Here is a 21964-nt window from a genome sequence, read left to right as displayed (position 1 = left end):
AAGGGCTTACGCCCGAAACGTTGACTCCTCTGCCCCTCGGATGCTGCCTGACCTGCTGTGCTTTTCCAGCTCCACACTTTCTGAATTCTATTCTCGGAGCTCTCTGGGTGCCCCCACCTCACTTGGACTGCGGTGGTCCAATAAGGCAGCTCACCACCAACCTACCCAAGGGACAATTAGGGATGGATCATACAGGTGGTGACATCACCCTCTGAACTACTGTCATTGCCCGGTTAGTTCAGTTGGCTGGCCAGCTGCTTTGCAGTGCAGAGTGACACCAGGGGGAGACAATGGCCAAGTGGCATTGTCACTGGACTGTCCATTCAGAAACTCAGCTTGGGGCTTGGGTTTGAATCCCATCACGGTGGAATTTGAATTCAATGAAGCATCTGGAATTAAAGCTGTAATGATGATCATGAATCCATTGTCAATTGTCAGGGGGAGAAAAGTCCGTCTGGTTCACTAATGCCCTTTAGGTTCACTAATGCCATTCTCACCTGGTCTAGCCTACATGTGACTCCCAACCCAAAGCAATGTGGGGTTGACTCTGGGTAATTAGGGATGAGTAATCAATGTTGGCCTAGCAAGAGATGCCCAAAACAGCACAGGTTCTATTCCCACCCCAGCTAAGGACATCATTGACAATCTGCCTTGTGCAACCTCACTTCTGAGGCATGGTAACCGTCAGGCTGATGCTCACTAATGAGTGAATGGGTCAATGGCTAGTACCTCTCCATTGCGTATTTGCAATGGAAAAGAGCACATCATGGGGTGAATGACAGAATTTATGGTACAGGATAAGGCCATTCCACCCAGCCTGTCTGTACCAGCTCCCAAAAGAGCCATCCAGCTAGCCCCACTCACCAGCCCTGTCTCTGTCGTCCTCTGACCTCACCACCTTCGGATGTATCTCCGGCTCTCTGTTAAAATCTCCAATGAACTCTGCTTCCACATTGACCCATTGTCTCGTGTGTGTGAGTATTTATGTCTGTGTAAGAGAGAGCGTGTGAGTGTGTATTTGTGTCTGTGTGCTTGCTTCTGTGTGTGTATATTTATGTGTATCTGTCTGTCTATGTCTGTGTGTGAGAGAGAGTGTCAGTGTGTGTGTGTGTGTGAAAGAGAGTATCTGCCTGTCTGTATCTGTATGTATGTCTGTGTGTGTGTGTGTGTGAGCGAGTATCTGTATGTGTCTGCATGTGTGTGAGAGAGTGTCTGTATGTGAGAGAGAGTGAGTGTCTGTCTGTATCTCTGTGCGTATGTCTGAGTCTGCCAATGTGTGTGTCTCTGCTGGTGTGCGTCTGCCAGTGTGTGTGTGTGTGTATGTGTGTGTATGTCTGCCAGTCTGTGAGTCTGTGTGACTGTGAATGTGTGAGTGTCTGTTCCTGTCTGTGAGTGTGTCAGTGTGTGTGGTGTGTGTGTGAGAGAGAGAGACTGCGTGTGTGTGTGTGCGACTTGTGGGTGATGATGTTCTGATATACCTGTTTCCTATGTCCTTCTAAGTGGTTAGAGGACACACAGCAGGCAGTGCTGACCAGACTGTGTTGAGTTCTGTGGATCTCTAATAAATAAAGAAGTGACAGAAATAAAAGCAACGTGCAAAGCACTGGAGGGGGGCGACTGGGACAAAGTTTGTAGTCAGCGAACTAGTGGGATCTGGCACATTCTATGTAAACAATTGAAGTTTGTAAAGAACTTTAAAAAGTACTCAGACATGTAGTTGGGATGATAAAAGTTTATGTTTATTCTTTCCTGGAAGTGGGTAAAGCCAGAATTTATCTCCTATCACTAGTTGCTCTTTAATTTAGGGAAAGGTAAAAGAGTCTAGAGTCGTGTGTAGGCCAGACCGGATAAGGAAGGCAGGTTTCCTTCCCTGAAGGACACTGGACCCAATGAATTTTTAAACAATAATTGCTTAATAGCTCCCATGATCAGGGTCATGGTTTACTCACTGATTTCAAATTCTGCCAGTGCCTGTGGCAGGATTCAAACCTTGTCTCCGCATCATTAGCCTATGGGTTATTAATCCTGTAATGTAACCACCACAACACTAGCATTCCACCATCCAATCCCACAAATATGGGACTGACAGCAACAACTGCTTCAGAGAGCCAGTAAAGCGTGATGGGCCGAGCATCCTCCGTGTGTAGTGTACGCTTTCAGAACTCTGTCTTAGGCAGGGGTTTGGTTTTGATGCTACAATTGACCTCAGCAGCTCTGGGCTAGGGCGGGGCCATTGTTGATTAATGTCATTTGCAAATGATTGGTTACCCATCAATTGAGGGATTGCACTCAGTTTGTGTGAAGAAGAATGTGTGGTTTTTTAAGGACAGGAGAGAGAGAGAGAGAGAGAGAGAGCGAGAGTCAGAGAGAGCCTAATACGAATGCGACTGGGGATAAGGGACTTCTGTCATGCTGAGAAATCCGAGGAGCTGGGATTGTTCTCCATCATGTAGAGAAGGATTAAAGGAACAATTTATCAAGTCTGTTGAAATCTGGGGCTTTGATAAACCAGGAGAATGGGTGTCCTATGGTGGCTGGCAGGGGATAGCAGATGGTTGGCATATGAGCCGGTTGGGGTAGAAGATTTGATTTGATTTGATTAATTATTATCACGTGTACCTAGGTACAGTGAAAAGTTTTGTTTTGCATGCGGTACAGGCAGATCATACCATACAAAGACTTAAAGATCTTAAGGTGATAGAACAGAGGGAGGGATACCAAGTTACAGCTGGAGAGACGGTGCACAGAAAGCAAGATCGACATTAGATTTAAAATTTGAGAGGTTCATTCAGCGGGGAAGAAGCTGATCTTGAATCTGTCAGTACGTTTGTTTAAGCTTCTGTATCCTTGGAAGTTGGAAGAGATTATAACCGGGATGAGAGGAATCGTTGATGATGTTGGCTGCCTTATTATTTGAGAATTATTTGAGTCTGAGGTTATTATTTGGAACACCTTGTCTGCAAGGACAGTGGAAGCAGATCTCGGAGTCGGAGAGATGTACAACATAGAAACAGACCCCTCCTCCCAACCAGTCCATGCTGACCAGATATCCTAAATTAATCTAATCCCACTTGGCCCTTATCCCTCTAAACTCTTCCTATTCATATACCCATCCAGGAATGGGATAAATACTTAGAAAGGGAAATGTGTAGTGTTACAGTGAAAGAGTAGGGGTGAGTGGAATAATGAATAGTCCTCCCTCCCTCCCTCCTTAATGAATAGTCCAGGCTAGTCCACAAACTCAATGGGCTGAATGGCTAACTAATGTTTGGTTTCATTCGATGATTCCAAATGGAATGTTTTTGTGGTGAGTTGGGGAGGGTTAGGGAGATCTTTCTCTTATACAACAATCACATGACTTTCTCAGGATGCTCTGGAGAGTGAATGACGTAGTGTTGTTCAGATAATTGCAGCAATATCATCAGATCTCACAGCCAGCAGTTGGATGAATGACGTATTAATCTGATTCCTGTTTCTTATGCTACGCATCGAGGAAGGAATATTTATGAGGGCAGTGAATGAATGTAGTGTTTCGCCCTTTACCATCACGTCATTAGTCAGCCACTGGGACATGAAACTGAGACCTGGATTCATTAGAGACAGAGAGAACACTTCAGAAAGGGCAGGACCCCCTCAGAATGGCATCAGGGTTGGGGGCGGGGGGAAGAGGGCATAGTCCTCAGGCTACATTGCATGCTCAGGCCTCTGCTCTGGGTACTATCATTGAATCTCACATTGTGGAAAGAGTCCATTCGACCCATTGAGTCTGCACCGATATTCCGAACAGCATCTCATGTGAAAAGCATGCAAATTGACAGGGACGAGCACTGGGGATGGTGTGATGGCCACAACCTTGGGCAAGGGAAGAGGAGGTGGGGGCTGGAAGGTGCTGTCCAGAGACTGGGACGTGGTTGGGGGCTGATGAGTATTGCCCCATGTGTGGTCTAACCCCACAATGTGTGAAGGGTTGTCCAGCACTGAGTAAATCAGGTCGCTATTTGTTTCCTGGGCAGGGTCAGCTCGTCATATTGTATCAGTTGCTGCTCATAATGAAGGTGGGCTGCTACAAAGCTCTTCAAATCCACGGTGTCATGCAAGAAAGGAAAAACACATCCTGGTCTAACTAGAAGACTTTATTTTGGTTAATAAGGTACAGTCTATTGCATGGAGCAATTAATTATGCGAGATGTTGCCACTCCACTGGCAGTGTTCCAGCGATTCTGGGATGTCATGTTGAGGTTGTACAGGACATTGGTGAGGCCTCTTCTGGAGCACTGTGGGAAGTTCTGATCGCCCTGTTATCGGAAGGATGTTATGAAGCTGGAGAGGGTTCGGAAGAGGTTTACCAGGATGTTGCCAGGGATGGAGGGTTTGAGTTAGAAGGAGAGATTGGGACTTTTTTCACTGGAGCGTAGGAGGTTGAGAGGTTTATAGAATCATGAGGGGTATAGATAGGATTAATGGTTGGTGTCTTTTCCCTCGGATGAGGGATTTCAAGACAAGGGCTTCACATTTTTAAGGTGAAAGGAGAAAGATTTTAAAAAAGACATGAGGGGCAATATTTTTTTCACAGAGGATAGTTCACGTGTGAAATGAACTTCCTGTGGAAGTTGTGATCGTAGGCACAATGACAACGTTTAAAAAACACTGAAATGAATACATGAACAGGAAGGGTTTGGAGGGATAAGGGCCAGGACCAGGGAGGTGGGGCTAGTTTAGTTTGGGATTATGTTCGGCATGGAATGATTGGGCCGAAGGGTCTGTTTCTGTGCTGTATGACTCTATGAGGAGGAGCAGGTTTGATTTGATTTAAGCTTTAATTGTCACGTGTGTTCAAGTACATGAGTACAGTGAAAAGTAAACTACGCTGTTTCACTCTCCTGTTATAAGAAACTGTTGGATGACTGCACAGACACACACAGATACACAGACACAGACACACAAACACTCACACAGGCACACACAGATATACAGACACAGACAAATACATGCACACACACGCAAACACAGATACACACACACAGACACACACACATACAAATACACACACTCACACAGATACACACACATGCACACAGACACAGACACTTACAGACACACACACACAGACACACACACAGACACACACACAGACACACACACAGACACACACACAGACACACACACAGACACACACAGACACACACACACACATAGACACACACAGACGCACATACAGAGACACAGACACAGATGTATGTACACACACACACACAGCTATTGGAGGTGGCTGCACTGTGGGAATGTCAGGAGACTAATAAAACAAGCTGGTGACACGGGTTCAAATCCCGTTGCGGTGAGTTTTTTTTGTTTACTCCCTCATGGGATGTGGGTGTCACTGACTGGGCCAAGATTTATTGCCTGTCCCTAGTTGCCCCTTGAGAAGATGGGGATGAGCAGTCTTCTTGTATTGCTCATGTTCACTTGCTGTGGGTTGACCCACGACACCCTGACGGAGTGAATTTTGATCCAGAGACAGAGAAGGAATGGTGTTATATTTCCAAGTCAAATGATGAATGGCTTGGAGAGGAAATTGATGGGATATGATGGTGTTCCCATGCTGCCTACTGCCCTTGCCCTTGTAGATGGAAGTGGGTGTGGGATTAGAAGGCACTGCCTGAGGATCTTTGGTGAATTTCTGCAGTGACTAAAAATCTAAAAATCCAAAAATCAGTTGTACCAATATCCATTGCAAAAAACACATCTGGTTCACTGACGCTCCTAAGGGTGGGGAATCTGCCATCTTTAGCTGGTCTGGCCCACATGTGACACACAGCAATGTGGTTGGTTCCTACCTGCCCACTGGGTCATTAGGGATGGGCAGAAAATGCTGAGCCCAACCAACGATGTCTGCATCCCATAAACAAACTTATTAAAAGTCTAAAGGGCAGCGGGTGGTGCCCGCTCTGAAATATTAACCCTTTCAGAGCCCTGTCCAACAATATTCCCTGCAGTTTTGCTGAAAGAGCAGCACGGTGGCTCAGTGGTTAGCACTGCTGCCTCACAGCTCTAGAGACCCGGGTTCAATTCCCGCCTCAGGCGACTGTCTGTGTGGAGTTTGCACATTCTCCCCGTGTCTGCGTGGGTTTCCTCCAGGTGCTCCGGTTTGCTTCCACAGTCCAAAGATGTGCAGGTCAGGGTGGATTGTCCATGGGGAATTGCCCATAGTGTTCTGGGGTGTGTAGGGTAGGTGCATTAGTCAGGGGTAAATGAAGAGTTATAGGGTATGGGAATGGGTCTGGGTGGGTTACTCTTCAGAGGGTTGGTGTGGATTAATTGGACCGTAGGGCCTGTTTCCACAGTGTAGGGAATCTATAATTCCACAACATTCCACAAGGTAGACATGGAAGTTGATTCCCTTGGCTGGAGAATCTCAGTCTCAGGAATGAAGTGACTAACTGTTTAGGACTGAGATGAGGAGAAATGGCTTCACTCTGTGTTATGAATCTCTTGAAATTTCTCTGCTGTTGGGTTTTGGGAGGGTGGAGATATGTCTTGGTTGGGAAATTGAGGGTTACGGATGAAGACAGCAAAATGGATCTTGGAGAGATAGTTAGCCATGCTTGGGTAGAATGGTACAGCAGATTCAATAGGGCCGAATAGCCTGCTCTTGCCTCTGTCTCTTACGCTCTTATAATGTTGAAATAAACTATCGATGCTGGGTCATATCACAGAAGCAAATTACAGCAGATTTTGGAACCTGTACTGAAAACAATAAGTGCTAGAGATCACAGCGGGTCAGGCAGCATCCGTGGAGAGAGAGCAAGCTAATGTTTCGAGTCTGGGTGACTCTTCATCAGACCATATTATAGCTGATGTATAAACAATAACCTTTACAGTGCAATAATAACACAAAACCAAGAACACAGGTTGCTGGGGATCTGAAACAAAACCAGAATTTGTTTCAGAAACTCAGCAGGTCTGGCAGCATCTGTGGCGAGAGGAACAGAGTTAATGTTTTGAATCCAGTGATTTTTCATGAGAAGCTTTTTTAAAAGGGTTCAATCCGTGTTGGCTTTTCAAAAGGACATGGCTGCTAAGGTTTTTATGAAATGGTTAATTTTGTTGACCTGGGAGTGTCAGTGAACCGCACGGTGGCACAGTGGTTAGCACTGCTGCCTCATAGCGCCAGAGACCTGAGTTCATATCCCACCTCTGGCAGACTAGCTGTGTGGAGTTTGCACATTCTCCCTGTGTCTGCGTGAGTTTGCTCTGGTTTCCTCCCACAATCCCCCAAAAAATGTGCAGGTTAGGTGAATTGGCCATGCTAAGTTGCCTGTAGTGTTAGGTGTAGGGGAATGGGTCTGGGTGGGTGGCGGGTCGGTGTGGACTTGTTGGGCCAAAGGGCCTGTTTCCACACTGTAAGTAATCTATATTAAAAAAAAGTATTTTGTTGGCTATAAAACATTTTGAGACATCCTGAGATAGTGTTAAGGCACTGGTTAAAGGACAAAGGGCCTCCTGTCAGGCAGTAATTTCAGAATTTACACAGAGAGAGTTAAGTGGTCACCATGGAAATGTGGTGATCACTTGTGAAAGATAACAGAGTGATAAATATAAACTGAAAGAACTGCAGATGTTGGAAATCAGAAACAAAAACAGAAAGTGATGGAAAAGCTCAGCAGAGAAAGAAAGCAGAGGTAACATTTCAGGCGACTGACTGTGTGGAGTTTGCACATTCTCCCTGTGTCTGCGTGGGTTTCCTCCCACAGTCCAAAGATGTGCAGGTCAGGTGAATTGGCCAGGCTAAATTGCCCGTAGTGTTAGGTAAGGGGTAAATGTAGGGGCATGGGTGAGTTGCGCTTCGGCGGGTCGGTGTGGACTTGTTGGGCCGAAGGGCCTGTTTCCACACTGTAATGTAATGTAATCTAATCCGAGGAGCAGGAAAATCGACGTTTCAGACCAAAGTATTTCTGATGAAGGGCTTTTGCCCGAAACGTCATTTTCCTGCTCCTCGGATGCTGCCTGACCTGCTGTGCTTTTCCAGCACCACTCTAATCCAGAATGTGTGTAATAGCTGACCATGTGATAACAAGGCCCGGTGTGGGGGGGTTGGGGTAAGGACATGGGAAGAGGTCCCTCAAACCTTAAAATTGTTGAACTTGATGTTGAGTCCAGAAGGCTGTGGAGTCCCTTTGTGGGAAATGAGGTGCTTCCCCTCCAGCCTGCACTGAGCATCACTGGAGCACTGATAAAAACTAGAGGCAGAGATGTTGGCCGGGGAATAGGGTGGGGTGGGGTGGAGGAGGGGTGTGTGTGGTGGTGGGATGGCAATTGATACATTTGCACTCGCAAAATTTCTGGATTTTTGTTAGTAATAGGACAGGACAGGGTAAACTCAGGGCATCAATATGGACTTCAACAGTTTCCTCATTTCCCCTTCCCCCACCTCACCCCAGTTCCAAACTTCCAACTCAGCACCGTCCCCATGACCTGTCCTACCTGCCTATCTTCTTTTCCACCTAACCACTCCACCCTCCTTTCTGACCTATCACCTTCATCCCCTCCCCCACTCACCTATTGTACTCTATGCTACTTTCTCCCCACCCCCACCCTCCTCTCATTTATCTCTCCACTCTTCAGGCTCTCTGCCTGTATTCCTGATGAAGGGCTTTTGCCCAAAACGTCGATTTTCCTGCTCCTCGGATGCTGCCTGACCTGCTGTGCTTTTCCAACACCACTTTAATCTAGACTCTGGTTTCCAGCATCTGCAGTCCTTGTTTTTGCCCTGGGTAAACTCAGGATGTACTCAGCGACTGAGGAGTGATGGTCTAATGGCATGAGGTAGGCTATTTAGGACTGGGATGAGGAGCAATTTCTTCACTTGTAGAGTAGTGAGTCTGTAGAATTGACCTGTTCTCATGACCAATCCCACCTGTCAATCTTCCATCCCACCTATCTACTCCACCCTCCCCTCTGACCTATCTCCTTTACCCCCACCTCTATCCATCTATTGCACTCTCAGCTGCCTTCCCCCTAGCCTCACCCCCCCCCCCCCTCCCATTTATCTCTCCACCCCTGAGGCTCCCAGCCTCATTCCTAATGAAAGGCTTTTGCCCGAAACATTGACTTTCCTGTTCCTCAGATGCTGCCTGACCTGCTGTGCTTTTCCAGCACCACTCTAATCTCCAACAACAGTTCCCACTTTCACCTGGTCTGTGGAATTCACCATTGCTATAGAAAGTTGTTGAGGCAAAACTTTGAGTGTTTCAAAAAGAAGGTCGATATAGTTCTTGGAGCTAAAGGGTTCAAAGGGGAAAAAAACGGGAACAGGGTGGATGCTTAACCGTGATCCTATTGAATAGCAGAGCAGGGTTGAAGGGCTGAGTGGTCTCCTCCCACTCCTAGTTTCTGTGTAAACCTCACCTTCTAACTGCTTAAAAATGTGTTGCTGGAAAAGCGCAGCAGGTCAGGCAGCATCAAAGGAACAGGAGAATCGACATTTTGGGCATAAGCCCTTCTCCTGCTCCTTTAATGCTGCCTGACCTGCTGCGCTTTTCCAGCAACACATTTTTAAGCTCTGATCTCCAGCATCTGCAGTCCTCACTTTCTCCTTCCAACTGCCCAACAATGAAGCAGCAAGGGCTAACAGAATAACAGTAGCCGTCATCTGTGTGCACAAAGTGAATTGATGTAATGTCAACAGGAAATTTTGATAATATTAATTCCCTTTGTGAAAGACACTGATTCACAATTTGCATTACTCATTTGCAAAAGCTTAGCCTTTACAGACGTAATGAATCTGAATGTTTTCATCTGATTTAAGATTGCATGCCACACCTGTCACTTCCTGATCCGTTGCCAGCATGTACAGGCACACACCTGTGCTGTGGATTGCTCACTAGTTATAAAGGACGGATTTCGGGGGAACCAGTTCCCTGCCTCTATGCCAGCTCCTGCATGTATTCTGTAAACACTGGAGAAAGAGGCTTCCTTCACTCCCAACTGGCTGTATCGTGCATGGCTCACTCTCATCGTGCAGCCCCTGTGCCATTCCCGATGAAGGGCTTTTGCCCGAAATGTCGATTTTCCTGCTCCTCGGATGCTGCCTGACCTGCTGTGCTTTTCCAGCACCACTCTAATCTAAACTCTGATCTCCAGTAACTGCATTCCTCACTTTCACCATAGGGAGAGTCGACAGGTTCTGTTGGTCATAAGCCTATTAGAAACTAGAGTCTTACGGTAGTCTAGCCATTTTAAGGGAGGTGGGAACCAATTGGGAATGTGGCCAGGCTGGTAATCCCGACTCCCAGGCTTTTCCCAAAGGGATTTAAGCTCACTTCCCAGCCCGGCATACACTCAGTCTGTGAAATCGGAAATTGAAATCTTGTTGTAGCAATGCAAACCATGAAACTACCAGCAATTGCTGTACTGAAATAACTGAGTCAGAAGTCACATGACACCAGGTTATAGTCCAGCAGGTTCATTTGAAATCACAAGATTTCAGGGTGCTCCGAAAGCTTGTGATTTCACATAAACCTGTTGGACTATAATCTGGTGTCACGTGACTCCTGACTTTGTCCACCCCAGTCTGATACCTCCGCATCCTGCACAGGGGCTGGTATCCCGCCAACAAGTCACCCTTTAATCACACATGCGCAGTACACTGGCTGGGGATGGCCAGCTCTGAGCCAGTCCTTGAAGTCAGGAGACTTTCTGACACTCCTGTTTCTTTTTTTTATATAACTTTGCAAATTTGAACTTTATTTGTTGTGTAGATACACTGATAGTTTATGCAATGCTGGAGGAAGCCATTGCTGAACGTCTTGGCTTCGGAGTGGTCCCCTCGCGGAATCCATTCCTGAATCTGCGATACACCACCTTCAGGTGCCTCATATGACCTGCTTCTCCTTTTGGCCTTCATTCTCCAGTTATAGAAACTGCTGGAAAAGCACAGCAGTTTCTCTTGGCAGGGTAGGCACATTTGCCGCAGGTGGATTTCTGCAGGTGAAATGCCTTAGCCCCACATCGCCGGCAAAGTATGTGGGTCTTGTTCCGCCTCTTACCAACTGACGATGTTCCCTTCATCATTTTCACTGCGTGCCTGAGAGCAAAAGCCTACTGTACCTGGTATTCCCAGGCAGTCTCCCATCCAAGGACTAACCAGGCCTGAGTCTGCTTAGCTTCCGCGATCAGGCATTTTCAGACTAGTATGGCCGTAGGCCTGTTTCTGTCTGTCAGCCAGGGCTCGCTGATTGCCACAGGTTAACAGCCCCAATCAGGGAACTCATAATCAGTAAGATCCACCTGCTTCCAATCGCTCCGTGTACCAACCTATTCTGGTACACTAATGCCCTTATACCCAGTCTGGCCTACATGTGACTTGAGACCTGCAGCAATGTGGCCAATTGTTAATTGCCCACTGAAAACAGCTGTGGCAAGTCCAAGGGCAATCGGAGATGGGCAGGAAATGGGCACCTTGTCAGTGATGTCCACATCCCATTAAAGAAAGGAAACGGTAGGCAGCTGAGCTTTCACTGAAAGTCTGACTTGTGAAGGGAGCCCTTATTTGACAGGCCATCAAAGTGTCATGTGATTAAAATCATCGCCATGTCTGCAGGCAACGATAGCCCATTTTGGTGCTGAACAATAGGGGCCGCTTATGATTACATTAGCACCCTGTTAACGTTCTCCATGTTGCCTTAGAGACCTTACCACACAATGGGTGATACTGAGTGCCCTCCCCTGTGGTGAGTCATAGAGTCATAGAGATGTACAGCATGGAAACAGACCCTTTGGTCCAGCCCGTCCATGCCACCCAGATATCCCAACCCAATCTACTCCCACATGCCAGCACCCGATCCATACCCCTCCAAACCCTTCCTATTCATATACCCAGGAGAAAGTGAGGACTGCAGATGCTGGAGATCAGAGCTGAAAATGTGTTGCTGGAAAAGCGCAGCAGGTCAGGCAGCATCCAAGGAACAGGAGAATCGACATTTCGGGCATAAGCCCGAATCCCTCATTTCCCCTCCCCCCCCACCTTGTCTCAGTCAAATCCCTTGAACTCAGCACCGCCTTCCTAACCTGCAATCTTCTTCCTGACCTCTCCGCCCCCACCCCACTCCGGCCTATCACCCTCACCTTGACCTCCTTCCACCTATCCCATTTCCAACGCTCCTCCCCCAGTCCCTCCTCCCTACCTTTTATCTTAGCCTGCTGGACACACTTTCCTCATTCCTGAAGAAGGGCTTATGCCCGAAACGTTGATTCTCCTGTTCCTTGGATGCTGCCTGACCTGCTGTGCTTTTCCAGCAACACATTTTCAGCTATTCATATACCCATCCAAATGCCTCTTAAAAGTTGCAATTGTACCAGCCTCCACCATCTGGCATCTCATTCCATACATGTACCACCCTCTGCGTGAAAAAGTTGCCCCTTAGATCTCCTTTATATCTTTCCCCTCTCACCCTAAACCTATGCCCTCTAGTTCTGGACTCGCCCACCCCAGGGAAAAGACTTTGTCTATTTACCCTATCCATGCCAATCATGATTTTGTAAACCTCTACAAGGTCACCCCTTAGCCTCCAACGCTCCAGAGAAAACAGCCCCAGCCTATTCAGCCTCTCCCTATAGCTCAAATCGTCCAACCCTGGCAACATCCTTGTAAATCTTTTTGGAACTCTTTCAAGTTTCACAACATTTTTCCAGTAGGAAGGAGACCAGAATTGCATGCAATATTGAGGAAGGAGGGCATTAAATTAGGCGGATGTGCACTGGGTGGGAGTCCTGTTGTCTTCCCGATAAAGTTCATGGCAATCACCTCTGCATCAATTGAGTGGGAGCTCACTTAATAGCTTCATCCTGTTGCCACTCACAGGAAGCAAGTGGCCCAAAATTGGGAATGAGGCAGAGTAGTGAGCAAGGTTTGCAGGTTGTGAGTTCCAGTCTCACTAGCATTGAATAAATAACAGCTATTGTACTTTTGTTCAGGTTAAAAACTGGTGGTCAGATTTATTCTTGTAAGGGTTAATTACACAGAAACTGAAAGTGCTAAAATTGTCCGAATAGTTAGAAAATGAGAAGGGTGGAATAAAACTGTATAAAGCCTTCAGAGTATCTTTAGCAGCCATTTCTGACTCACTTTGATAATAATTAGAGCTGAATTTCAGAATAATCACCAGACCATCTGAGTTGCCATCTGTAATATTGCCAGATGCAAACACAAATTGACCGAGAGTAAAGATTTTTGTAAATCTTTCAATCTTTGCCAATTTGCTCAGTTTTCAAAGCCAGCTACGATACCCCAGAAGTAAAAACTTTATCCAACAAATTTGCACAACACACCATTGAATAAGTTAACACTCATTTTCAGAGTCACACTTCTGCCAAGGCTAGTAGTGCACATTTGAACTTCTGGTGTCTGATAGCTTAATCGATTTAATTAGCAGAGCTGTTAATTAATTAATTGATTAATTAATTTGACAAGTTATTCCAGAAATAGCTTGAGTTCACTTTCCATCTTGAAATTAAATTTGAAAACCCTTTCATCTTATCTCGAATGACTTTAACCCATACGTGGAATGTCAAAAAGAAATAAAAATATTTCCTACTTAAAACAAGTAGTGTTTCCTATTTAAAATAAATGCGTAATCAGTGCAGAATATTATGTTGCTATAAAGAGACACGAAGTCAAAAGATTTTTGTCTTGCACTGGGACTGGGACACAAGAAATCAAACTCAGAAAGGGAATATCACTTTACACAGCAGGAAACCAAGTGGTTTGAACTGTGCCTGGCATGAAGACGCAGTTGGATCCATTAACTGTCAATCTTAACTTTCTGATTAACCTCAGGTCAGGCAGGGAGACTCTGATTGGTCACAGTGTTGCCATGGGAACTGCCATAGGGATTGGCAATCTCCACAACCATTTAGAGTCAGAGAGACATAGAGATGTACAGCATGGAAACAGACCCTTCAATCCATCTTGACCGTGCCGACCAGATATCCTAAATTAATCTAGCCCCATTTGTTAGCACTTGGCCCATATCCCTCAAATCCTTCCTATTCATATACCCATCCTGATGCCTTTTAAATGCTGTAATTGTACCAGCCTCCACCACTTCCTCTGGCAGCTCATTCCATACACACACCACCCTCTGTGTGAAAAAGTTGCCCCTTAGGTCCCTTCTAAATCTTTCCCCTCTCACCTTAACCTCTAGTTCTGGACTCCCCCACTCCAGGGAAAAGACCTTGACTATTCACCCTATCCATGTCCCTCACAATTTTGAAAACTCCTAGAAGGTCACCCCTCAGCCTCTGATGCTCCTGGGAAAATAGATGGTTCATCTAAGAAGTTTCTCTACAATTAGGATTAATTAGAAGGAACAAAAAGTGCAGTTATGTGGCACCTTTCATTACCCCCAAACAGCCCAAGCCACTTAGCAGCAAAATGAAGGATTTCTGAAGCGCTGAGGGCGAAAGATTTTAAAGGATATCAAAGCAGGAACAGGAGTAGGGTGATCAGCCATGAATGGCAGAGCAGGCTCGAAGGGCCGAATGGCCTACTCCTGCTCCTAGTTTCTATATTTCTGTGAAGTGCATCCACAATATATCCAACACAGCAGCCAAGCTGCGCACAGAAAGATCCCACAAGCCCCATGTTTTCATGATCAAACAGCTTGTTTTGGTGACACAGGTTGAAGGTTCAATATTGATCCAGGAATACAGGGTGTGGTCCCCTGCACCTGAACCGTGGTCCTTGTATCTTTCACATCCGACTGAGAGGGCAGAGGGTCATTTATTTAACTCCGCGTCTGACAGATAGTATCTCTCCGACAATGTGGTGCTGGGGGTCCCAGTTTAGAATTTATCTCATGTTTCTAAAGTGTGTGAAACTTGAACCCATGTTCAGTGAAGCATTGTTAGCCTATTGGAATTCTGTACGGATCAGATGAATGAGAAGGAATTTGTTTCGTATTCCAGTCATGAGCAATGAATGGAAAGTAATTGAATCTGTTCAGAATCCACCGAGCGGAACGGAATGAGGTCGATTGGGATTTACTCCAATGAGGGAAGAGTTTCGAAGTTTGGATGGTAGCTGTGGAAAACTAAAAATGTAGTGAGAAAGAGCTCAATTTTTGTTACCCCGGACAATGGGAACACAGAAATTCACTGGTGTTCCACACAATGGGAGTGAATGATTTGACTCTAAAGAGTGTGAATTAACTGCTGGCAGCAATTCATTGTCACAGAACAAAAGAAAAAGATGTGAAGATCTATTGTCATTTTTCTGACGCAAGGGTAGACAAAGATGTCTCATTCAAACAAAATTGCTTTAACTTTCATTTTGCTATACTGTGCGTTAGGGGATATGATGAAGAGGTGCTGGTGTTGGACTGGGGTGGACAAAGGTAAAAATCATACAACACCAGGTTATAGTCCAAAAGGTTTCGTTGGAAATCTTCTGTGTATACCTGTTGGACTATAACCTGATGTTGTGGGATTTTTAAATTGGAACATAGAACCATACAGAACAGGAACAGGCCCTTCGGCCCACGATGTTGTAGAGCATAGAACAGTATAGCACAGGAACAGGCCCTTCGGCCCACGATGTTGTAGAACATAGAACCATACAGAACAGGAACAGGCCCTTCGGCCCACAATGTTGTAGATCATAGAACAGTCTAGCACAGGAACAGGCCCTTCGGCCCATGATGTTGTGCCGAACATGATGCCAAATTAAACTAATCCCTTCTGCCTGCCCTTGGTCCATATCCCTCCATTCCTTGTCTATTCGTGGGCTTATCTAAAAGCCCCTCAAATGCCCCTATTGTATCAGCCTCCACCACCTCCCCTGGCAGCGCGTTCCACACTCCTACCACTCTCTGTGTATAAAACCTTGTCCCTCACATCTCCTTTGAACTTTCCCCCTCTCCCCTTAAACGTGTACATCAGAATTCAAGACTTTTTAAAAGAAACCATCATGGGGCAAAATGCAGCTGACGGGGACACTTAAAATTGAACACGAGGAAGAAAACGTAAATTTTTAATCTGTGTTTTCGATCCAAACATTATTTTTAAAAATTAGATTAATGTTCAAAGTCTGTGAGAAGATTTGTAGCTCGGGTGCTCGTTGTTGTGGTTCTGTTCGCCGAGCTGGGAATTTGTGTTTCGTCCCCTGTCTAGGTGACATCCTCAGTGCTTGGGAGCCTCCTGTGAAGCGCTCCTGTGATGTTTCCTCCAGCATTTATAGCGGTATAGTGGCATACATAACCACTATAAATGCCAGAGGAAAGATCACAGAAGCGCTTCACAGGAGGCTCCCAAGCACTGAGGATGTCACCTAGACAGGGGACGAAACGTCTGCAACACAAATTCCCAGCTCGGCGAACACAACCACAACAACATTAGATTAATGTATATAGATGTCTCACTGTTTCTGATTGTAAGTTGCATTTCCCACTAATTAATTCCTGAAAGTGATTGGAATTGATCTTTTTTTTAAGGTCACAAACATTCTGGGATAAATCAATGATAGAGAGCGAGTGTGTGTATGTGAGATCAGGGTGACTGCACAATCCTTTCGTTTCCACTTTACTAAGTCCTTTCAATATTTTCCCTTCAGGATTTTGCCACATCAACAGATCAGCGATGAGCTACGGGTCCAAAGACCTAAAGGGAATGCTCCAATATGGGTAAGCACCTAGCTTTCTGACTTCATGCTGTGCCTGGTAGCTGTGTGTGTCATTTGTTGAGGCTGTGTGATTACAGTGGGTTTAACTGAGTGAGTGACAAGAGTGTGGTTAAATCATTATGTCTCAGTGTGTGGTCAACAAAGGGCTTTCTGCTGTATGTTTTAAATGTGTTGATGTAATGCAAAGCAGGTGTGTGTGTGTGTGTGTGTGTGTGTGTGTGTGTGTGTGTGTGTGTGTGTGTGTGTGTGTGTGTGTGTGTGTGTGTGTGTGTGTGTGTGTGTGTGTGTGTGTGTGTGTGTGTGTGTGTGTGTGTGTGTGTGTGTGTGTGTGTGTGTGATTTGAGACAAAAAACCTGCAGATGCTGGATGCTGGAATACAAAATAGACAGTCAGAAGGCTGGAAGAATGCAGCAAGCCAGGCAGCATCAGTGGGTGGAGAAGTCAACGTTTCAGAAGTAACCCTTCCTCAGAGTCCTGAAGAAGGTTTATACCCGAAACATTGACTCCTCCACCTCCTAATGCTCCCTGGTTTCTTGTATTCTTCCAGCCTCCTGCCTGCCTCTTCTGGGTATGTGATAACATGTATGTGTGAGTGTCTGGAAGTTTGTGTTTGTGAGTTTATGTGTGTGAGTCTTTGTGTGGGTCTTGTCTTTGTTTGTGACGGAGTGAACATATATTGGGGTGTGGATATCAGAGTGTGTGCTTGTGCTAATGCGTGTCTCTGGGAATCGAAGGCAGTCGAGTTGACAACTACCAAGAATACCACAGATTTGCTTCGACTGTTAAGCAGTGTCGTAGACTCATACAGCAGGGAAACAGACCTTTCAGTCCAACCAGTCCATGTCGACCATAATCCCAAACTAAACTAGTCCCACCTGCCTGCGCTTGGCCATATCCCTCTAAACCTTTCCTATTTATGTACTTATCTAAATGTCTTTAAAACTTTGTAACTGTACCTGCATCCACCACTTCCTTTGGAAGTTCATTCCACACACGAAACACCCTCAGCATAAAAAGATTTCCCCCTCGTGTCTCTTTTAAAGCTGTCTCCTGTCATCTTAAAAATATGTCCCTGGCCTTGAAATCTCCCACCCTAGACACCTGCCATTCACCTTATCTATGCCCCTCGTGATTTTATAAATCTCTACAAGGTCACCTCCTCAACCTCCCACGCTCCAGTGAAAAAAGCCAATTAGTCCTGACTCCTCTGATATTATCTCTGCTGAATGTTAACTTCTCAGGATACTTAGGATCTTTTTTGCCCCCGGATATTGCTTCCATTCTGTGTTTCAGACTGTGTCATAACTGGATCCAAGCTCCTTCCGGAGAATCTGCATAAGGAGGCCATTTGGCCCATTGTGCGTGTGGTGGCTGTGTCCCACACTGAGCCCATTCTTCCTGCTAGTGCCCCCATAGACCTGTCAATGATTCCCCTTTAACCTGATACGGGTTAAGGTTGATGCTGCATTTGGGGCAGCACACTCTAGAGCACAGCTCACCGAAAACAAAACAAATCTCCCTAGAGACCCTCCTGGCTCTTCTTTTCGTTAATATTTCTCATCTGGTTGAAGACCCTCCTTTTTGTGGGAATGGATTCTCCTTATTTACTCCATCAACACCCCTTCACAGTTTTGAACTTGCAGTTTTCAGCTCTGTAGAACTTCCTCATGGTGATCGTTCCCAGTTTCTCTGGCCTCTGTAATCGGATCGTCCCGACTTAAAATCCCACTTCCTCCACTGCTATTTAGCTGAACTTGTGTGGGATCTTTCGATGCACAGTTATGGCTGCCACATTTGCCACAAGGCCCACTGCAGGAACTTGCCAAGATCCCAACAGCACCTTCCAAACCCACTTCCATCGAGAAGGACAAGGGGCAGCAGATCCTTGGGAACACCACCCCCCTGCAAGTTCCCCTCCGAGCCACTCACCGTCCTGACTTGGAAATATCTCGCCGTTCCTTCACTGTCGCTGGGTCAAAATCCTGGAACTTCATCCCACAGAGGATTATGGATGACTGAATCCCCTAGTGTGTGGAAGCTGGCCATTCAGCCTATCGAGTCAATATGAACCCTCCAAAGGGCATCTCACCCAGGCTCACCCCATCATCCTACAGTTCCCATGGCTAACCCACTTAGCCTGCACACCCCTTGAACACTATGGGGCAATTTAGCATGGCCAACCCACCCTAACCTGCACATCCTTGGACTGTGGGAGGAAACCCGAACACCCGGAGAACCCCCTGCAGACACAAGGAGAACATGCAAACTCCACACGTGATGTTGAGGTGCCGGTGTTGGACTGGGGTGAACAAAGTTAAAAATCACACAACACCAGGTTATAGTCCAACAGGTTTATTTGGAAGTACAAGCCTTTCGGAGCACAGCTCCTTCGTCAGGTAGCTAGTGGGGTGGGATAATAGGACAAGAATTTATAGTGAAAGATCATTGTGACAAACTCCACACAGGCAGACTCCCAAGGTAGGAATCGAAGCTGGGTCCCTGATGCTGTGAAACAGCAGAGCTAACCACCCAGCGATGTAGGAGGAAGCGAGGACTGCAGATGCTGGTGATCAGAGTCGAGAGTGTGGTGCTGGAAAAGCACAGCTGGTCAGGCAGCATCCGAGGAGCTTTTGTCCGAAACGTCAACTCTCCTGCTCCTCAGATGCTGCCTGACCGGCTGTGCTTTTCCAGCACCACATTCCTGACATCCAATGATGTCCCTACCTCATGTAGATTGGGATCAAACAGGTATGCCAGCACCCACTTTTGGAAAGGCCAGGACGGGCTATAAATACCAGGTGGTTGGTGATGTCCACGCCCAAGAAATGAATTAAAAACACACTTCAAAGTAATTCGGAGGGAAAGCGAAATCCTTCGGGACTCTTCTGACAGTAGTGGTGAAGTGTTATATGATACATGCCGTTCTTCTGACTAAGTTTGTTGCTGGTTTGTTTTTGTGCGGCTGGACAATGCTGGGCATTGTGCAAACTGTCAACAGGAACAAAATGTTTGAGTGTCTCCTCACCTCCTTATTCTGCCTGAATACCCGTCAATCCAGAGAACTCGCCCCAATCCTCCCAGCCCTTGCCTTTGTTGAATCAAATAGCTACGCTCTGGTTGGCAGGCAGCCTAGTTTCAAGGCTGGAGGCAATGTTCATATTGAAACCTGCTCACATCTTCATGACTCATTGTGTTGGTAACACTAGATAATAGATTGGGTACCACTGTATCAATGTTTGCGAGGCTCCTGACACACAGCGCCATGTGAAACAGGTTAATGCAGATGGGGGTTGCCGCCTTTCTGTCAAGTCTAAAAATACACATCAGCATTACCACTTCTGTGGGTCATATTCCTAGAGATTTCTGATCACCGCCTCCAACCACTCGCTCTGATCCATGCAAGCATTCCATCCAATTATCAGTCAACACACCCACCCTCTGTGTCCTGACCAGGAATGCTAACCATCTCATCAATCAAGCGGAACAGAGTCAGGCCATTCAGCCCCTTCAGCTTACTTTCCCTTCCATTCAATAATGTTGTGCCTGATTCACCAGGGTTAGTCAGACCACCTCTGTGACTTTTTGCCCCCTCGATGACTTTGATGCAAAGCTCTTCAATTTAAATAAATACTTTTTTCTCATGTATTTGTTTCATCTTGGGTTTTTCACAGCAATATCCTGAAGATTAATCTGTAATCCCTGTCGAGTCTCACTTACACACTCACACGTACACACTCTCATATATTCTCACACGCACACGTACACACACACATACATGCACACACACTCTCATATTCTCACACACACACTTACATATTCACACACACAAACACGCACACACACTCTCATATATTCTCTCACACACTTGCATATTCACACACACTCACGCACACACTCACATCCACACACGTACACATATTCTCACATATTCACATACATACACACAAACACACAGATCAGACATAAATTAGCATTCAGACACACTCACATACTAACACTCACATACTAACACTCACATACTAACACTCACATACTAACACTCACATACTAACACTCACATACTCGCACTCACACTCACTCTTATAAATGTTGTAAATGAGGAGCTTTTGGAGCTGGGATACAGTCTTGACCAGATCAAGATTGATGAAGATGATGTGCTGGAAATTTTGGAAAACATTAAGATTGATAAGACCCCAGAGCCAGACCAGATTTATCCTAGGCTGCTCCGGGAAGCGAGAAAGAAGGTTGCTAACCGCTGGCGAGGATATTTGCCTCCTCACTCTCCACGGGAGTCGTTCCGGAGGATTGGAAGGAGGCGAATGTTGTTCCTCTTTTCAAGAAGGGTAATAGGGAAATCCCTGGTAATTACAGACCAGTCAGTCTTACGTCTGTGGTCAGCAAAGTTGTGGAAAGAATTCTGAGGGATAGGATTTATGACTATTTGGCAAAGCACACTGTGATTAAAGGCAGTCAGCATGGCTTTGTGAGGGGCAGGTCATGCCTCACAAATCTTATTGAGTTCTTTGAGGAGGTGTCAAGACAGGTTGACGACGGTAGAGCGGTGGATGTGGATTTCAGCAAGACATTTGATAGGGTTCCCCATGGTAGGCTCATTCATAAAGTCAGGAAGTATGGGATACAGGGAGATTTGGCTATCTAGATTCAGAATTGGCTGGCTGACAGAAGGCAGAGAATGGTTATAGATGGAAAGTATTCTACCTGGAGGACAGTGTTGAGTGGAGTCCCGCAGGGCTCTGTTCTTGGGCCTCTGCTCTTTGTAGCTTTTATAAATGATTTGGATGAGGAGGTTGAGGGATGGGTTAGTAAATTTGCAGATAACATAAAGGCTGAAGATATTGTTGATAGTATAGAGGGCTACTGCAGGCTGCAGCGCTACATAGACAGGATGCAGAGCTGGGCTGAGAAATGGCAGAATGCGTTCAACCTGGATAAATGCAAAATAATACATTTTAGAAGGTCGAACTCGAATGCTGAATATAGGATTAAAGACTGGATTCTTGGCAGAGTGGAGGAACAGAGGGATCTGGGTGTGCAAGTACATAGATCCCTAAACGTTGGATAGGGTTGTTAAGAAAGCATATGGTGGTTTGGCTTTCATTAACAGGGGTATTGAGTTTAAGAGCTACAAGGTTTTGCTGCAGCTCTACAAGTCCCTGGTGAGACCACACTTGGAATATTGTGTCCAGTTCTGGTCGCCCTATTATAGGAGAGATACAGAGGCTTTGGAGAGGGTGCAAAGAAGGTTTACCAGGATACAGACTGGACTGG

General features: G+C 46.0%; 2 protein-coding genes and 1 pseudogene across 3 annotated transcripts in view; 1 reads left to right on the top strand and 2 right to left on the bottom strand.

Moving 5' to 3' along the window:
• Window positions 1–1425, bottom strand: part of shank1 (SH3 and multiple ankyrin repeat domains 1) — a 534917-nt gene extending 533492 nt beyond the window's left edge. Inside the window, exon 1 of the mRNA XM_087978262.1 lies at window positions 865–1425. The gene's annotated coding sequence lies outside the window, so the exon portion shown is untranslated. The remainder of the gene's footprint in view (window positions 1–864) is intronic.
• Window positions 1–21964, top strand: part of LOC122542187 (epidermal growth factor receptor kinase substrate 8-like protein 1) — a 104817-nt gene that overhangs the window by 1720 nt on the left and 81133 nt on the right. Inside the window, exons 1-2 of one of the 2 annotated variants that reach the window (XM_087978266.1) lie at window positions 10848–10866; window positions 16607–16676. In XM_087978266.1, the coding sequence (XP_087834392.1) occupies window positions 16633–16676 (44 nt within the window). In that variant the 5' untranslated portion in view covers window positions 10848–10866; window positions 16607–16632. Of the gene's footprint in view, window positions 1–10847; window positions 10867–16606; window positions 16677–21964 lie in introns of those variants that run through there. The other variant, XM_043679636.2, reaches the window with a different exon arrangement.
• On the bottom strand, window positions 10714–11074 carry LOC122542188 (large ribosomal subunit protein eL37-like; annotated as a pseudogene).

Source organism: Chiloscyllium plagiosum, unplaced genomic scaffold, assembly GCF_037043375.1.
Source record: "Chiloscyllium plagiosum isolate Xiang-an unplaced genomic scaffold, Cpla_swu_hap1 HiC_scaffold_33, whole genome shotgun sequence".
NCBI classification, from domain to species: Eukaryota; Metazoa; Chordata; class Chondrichthyes; order Orectolobiformes; family Hemiscylliidae; genus Chiloscyllium; species Chiloscyllium plagiosum.
This window is presented reverse-complemented; position numbering and strand designations above follow the sequence as displayed.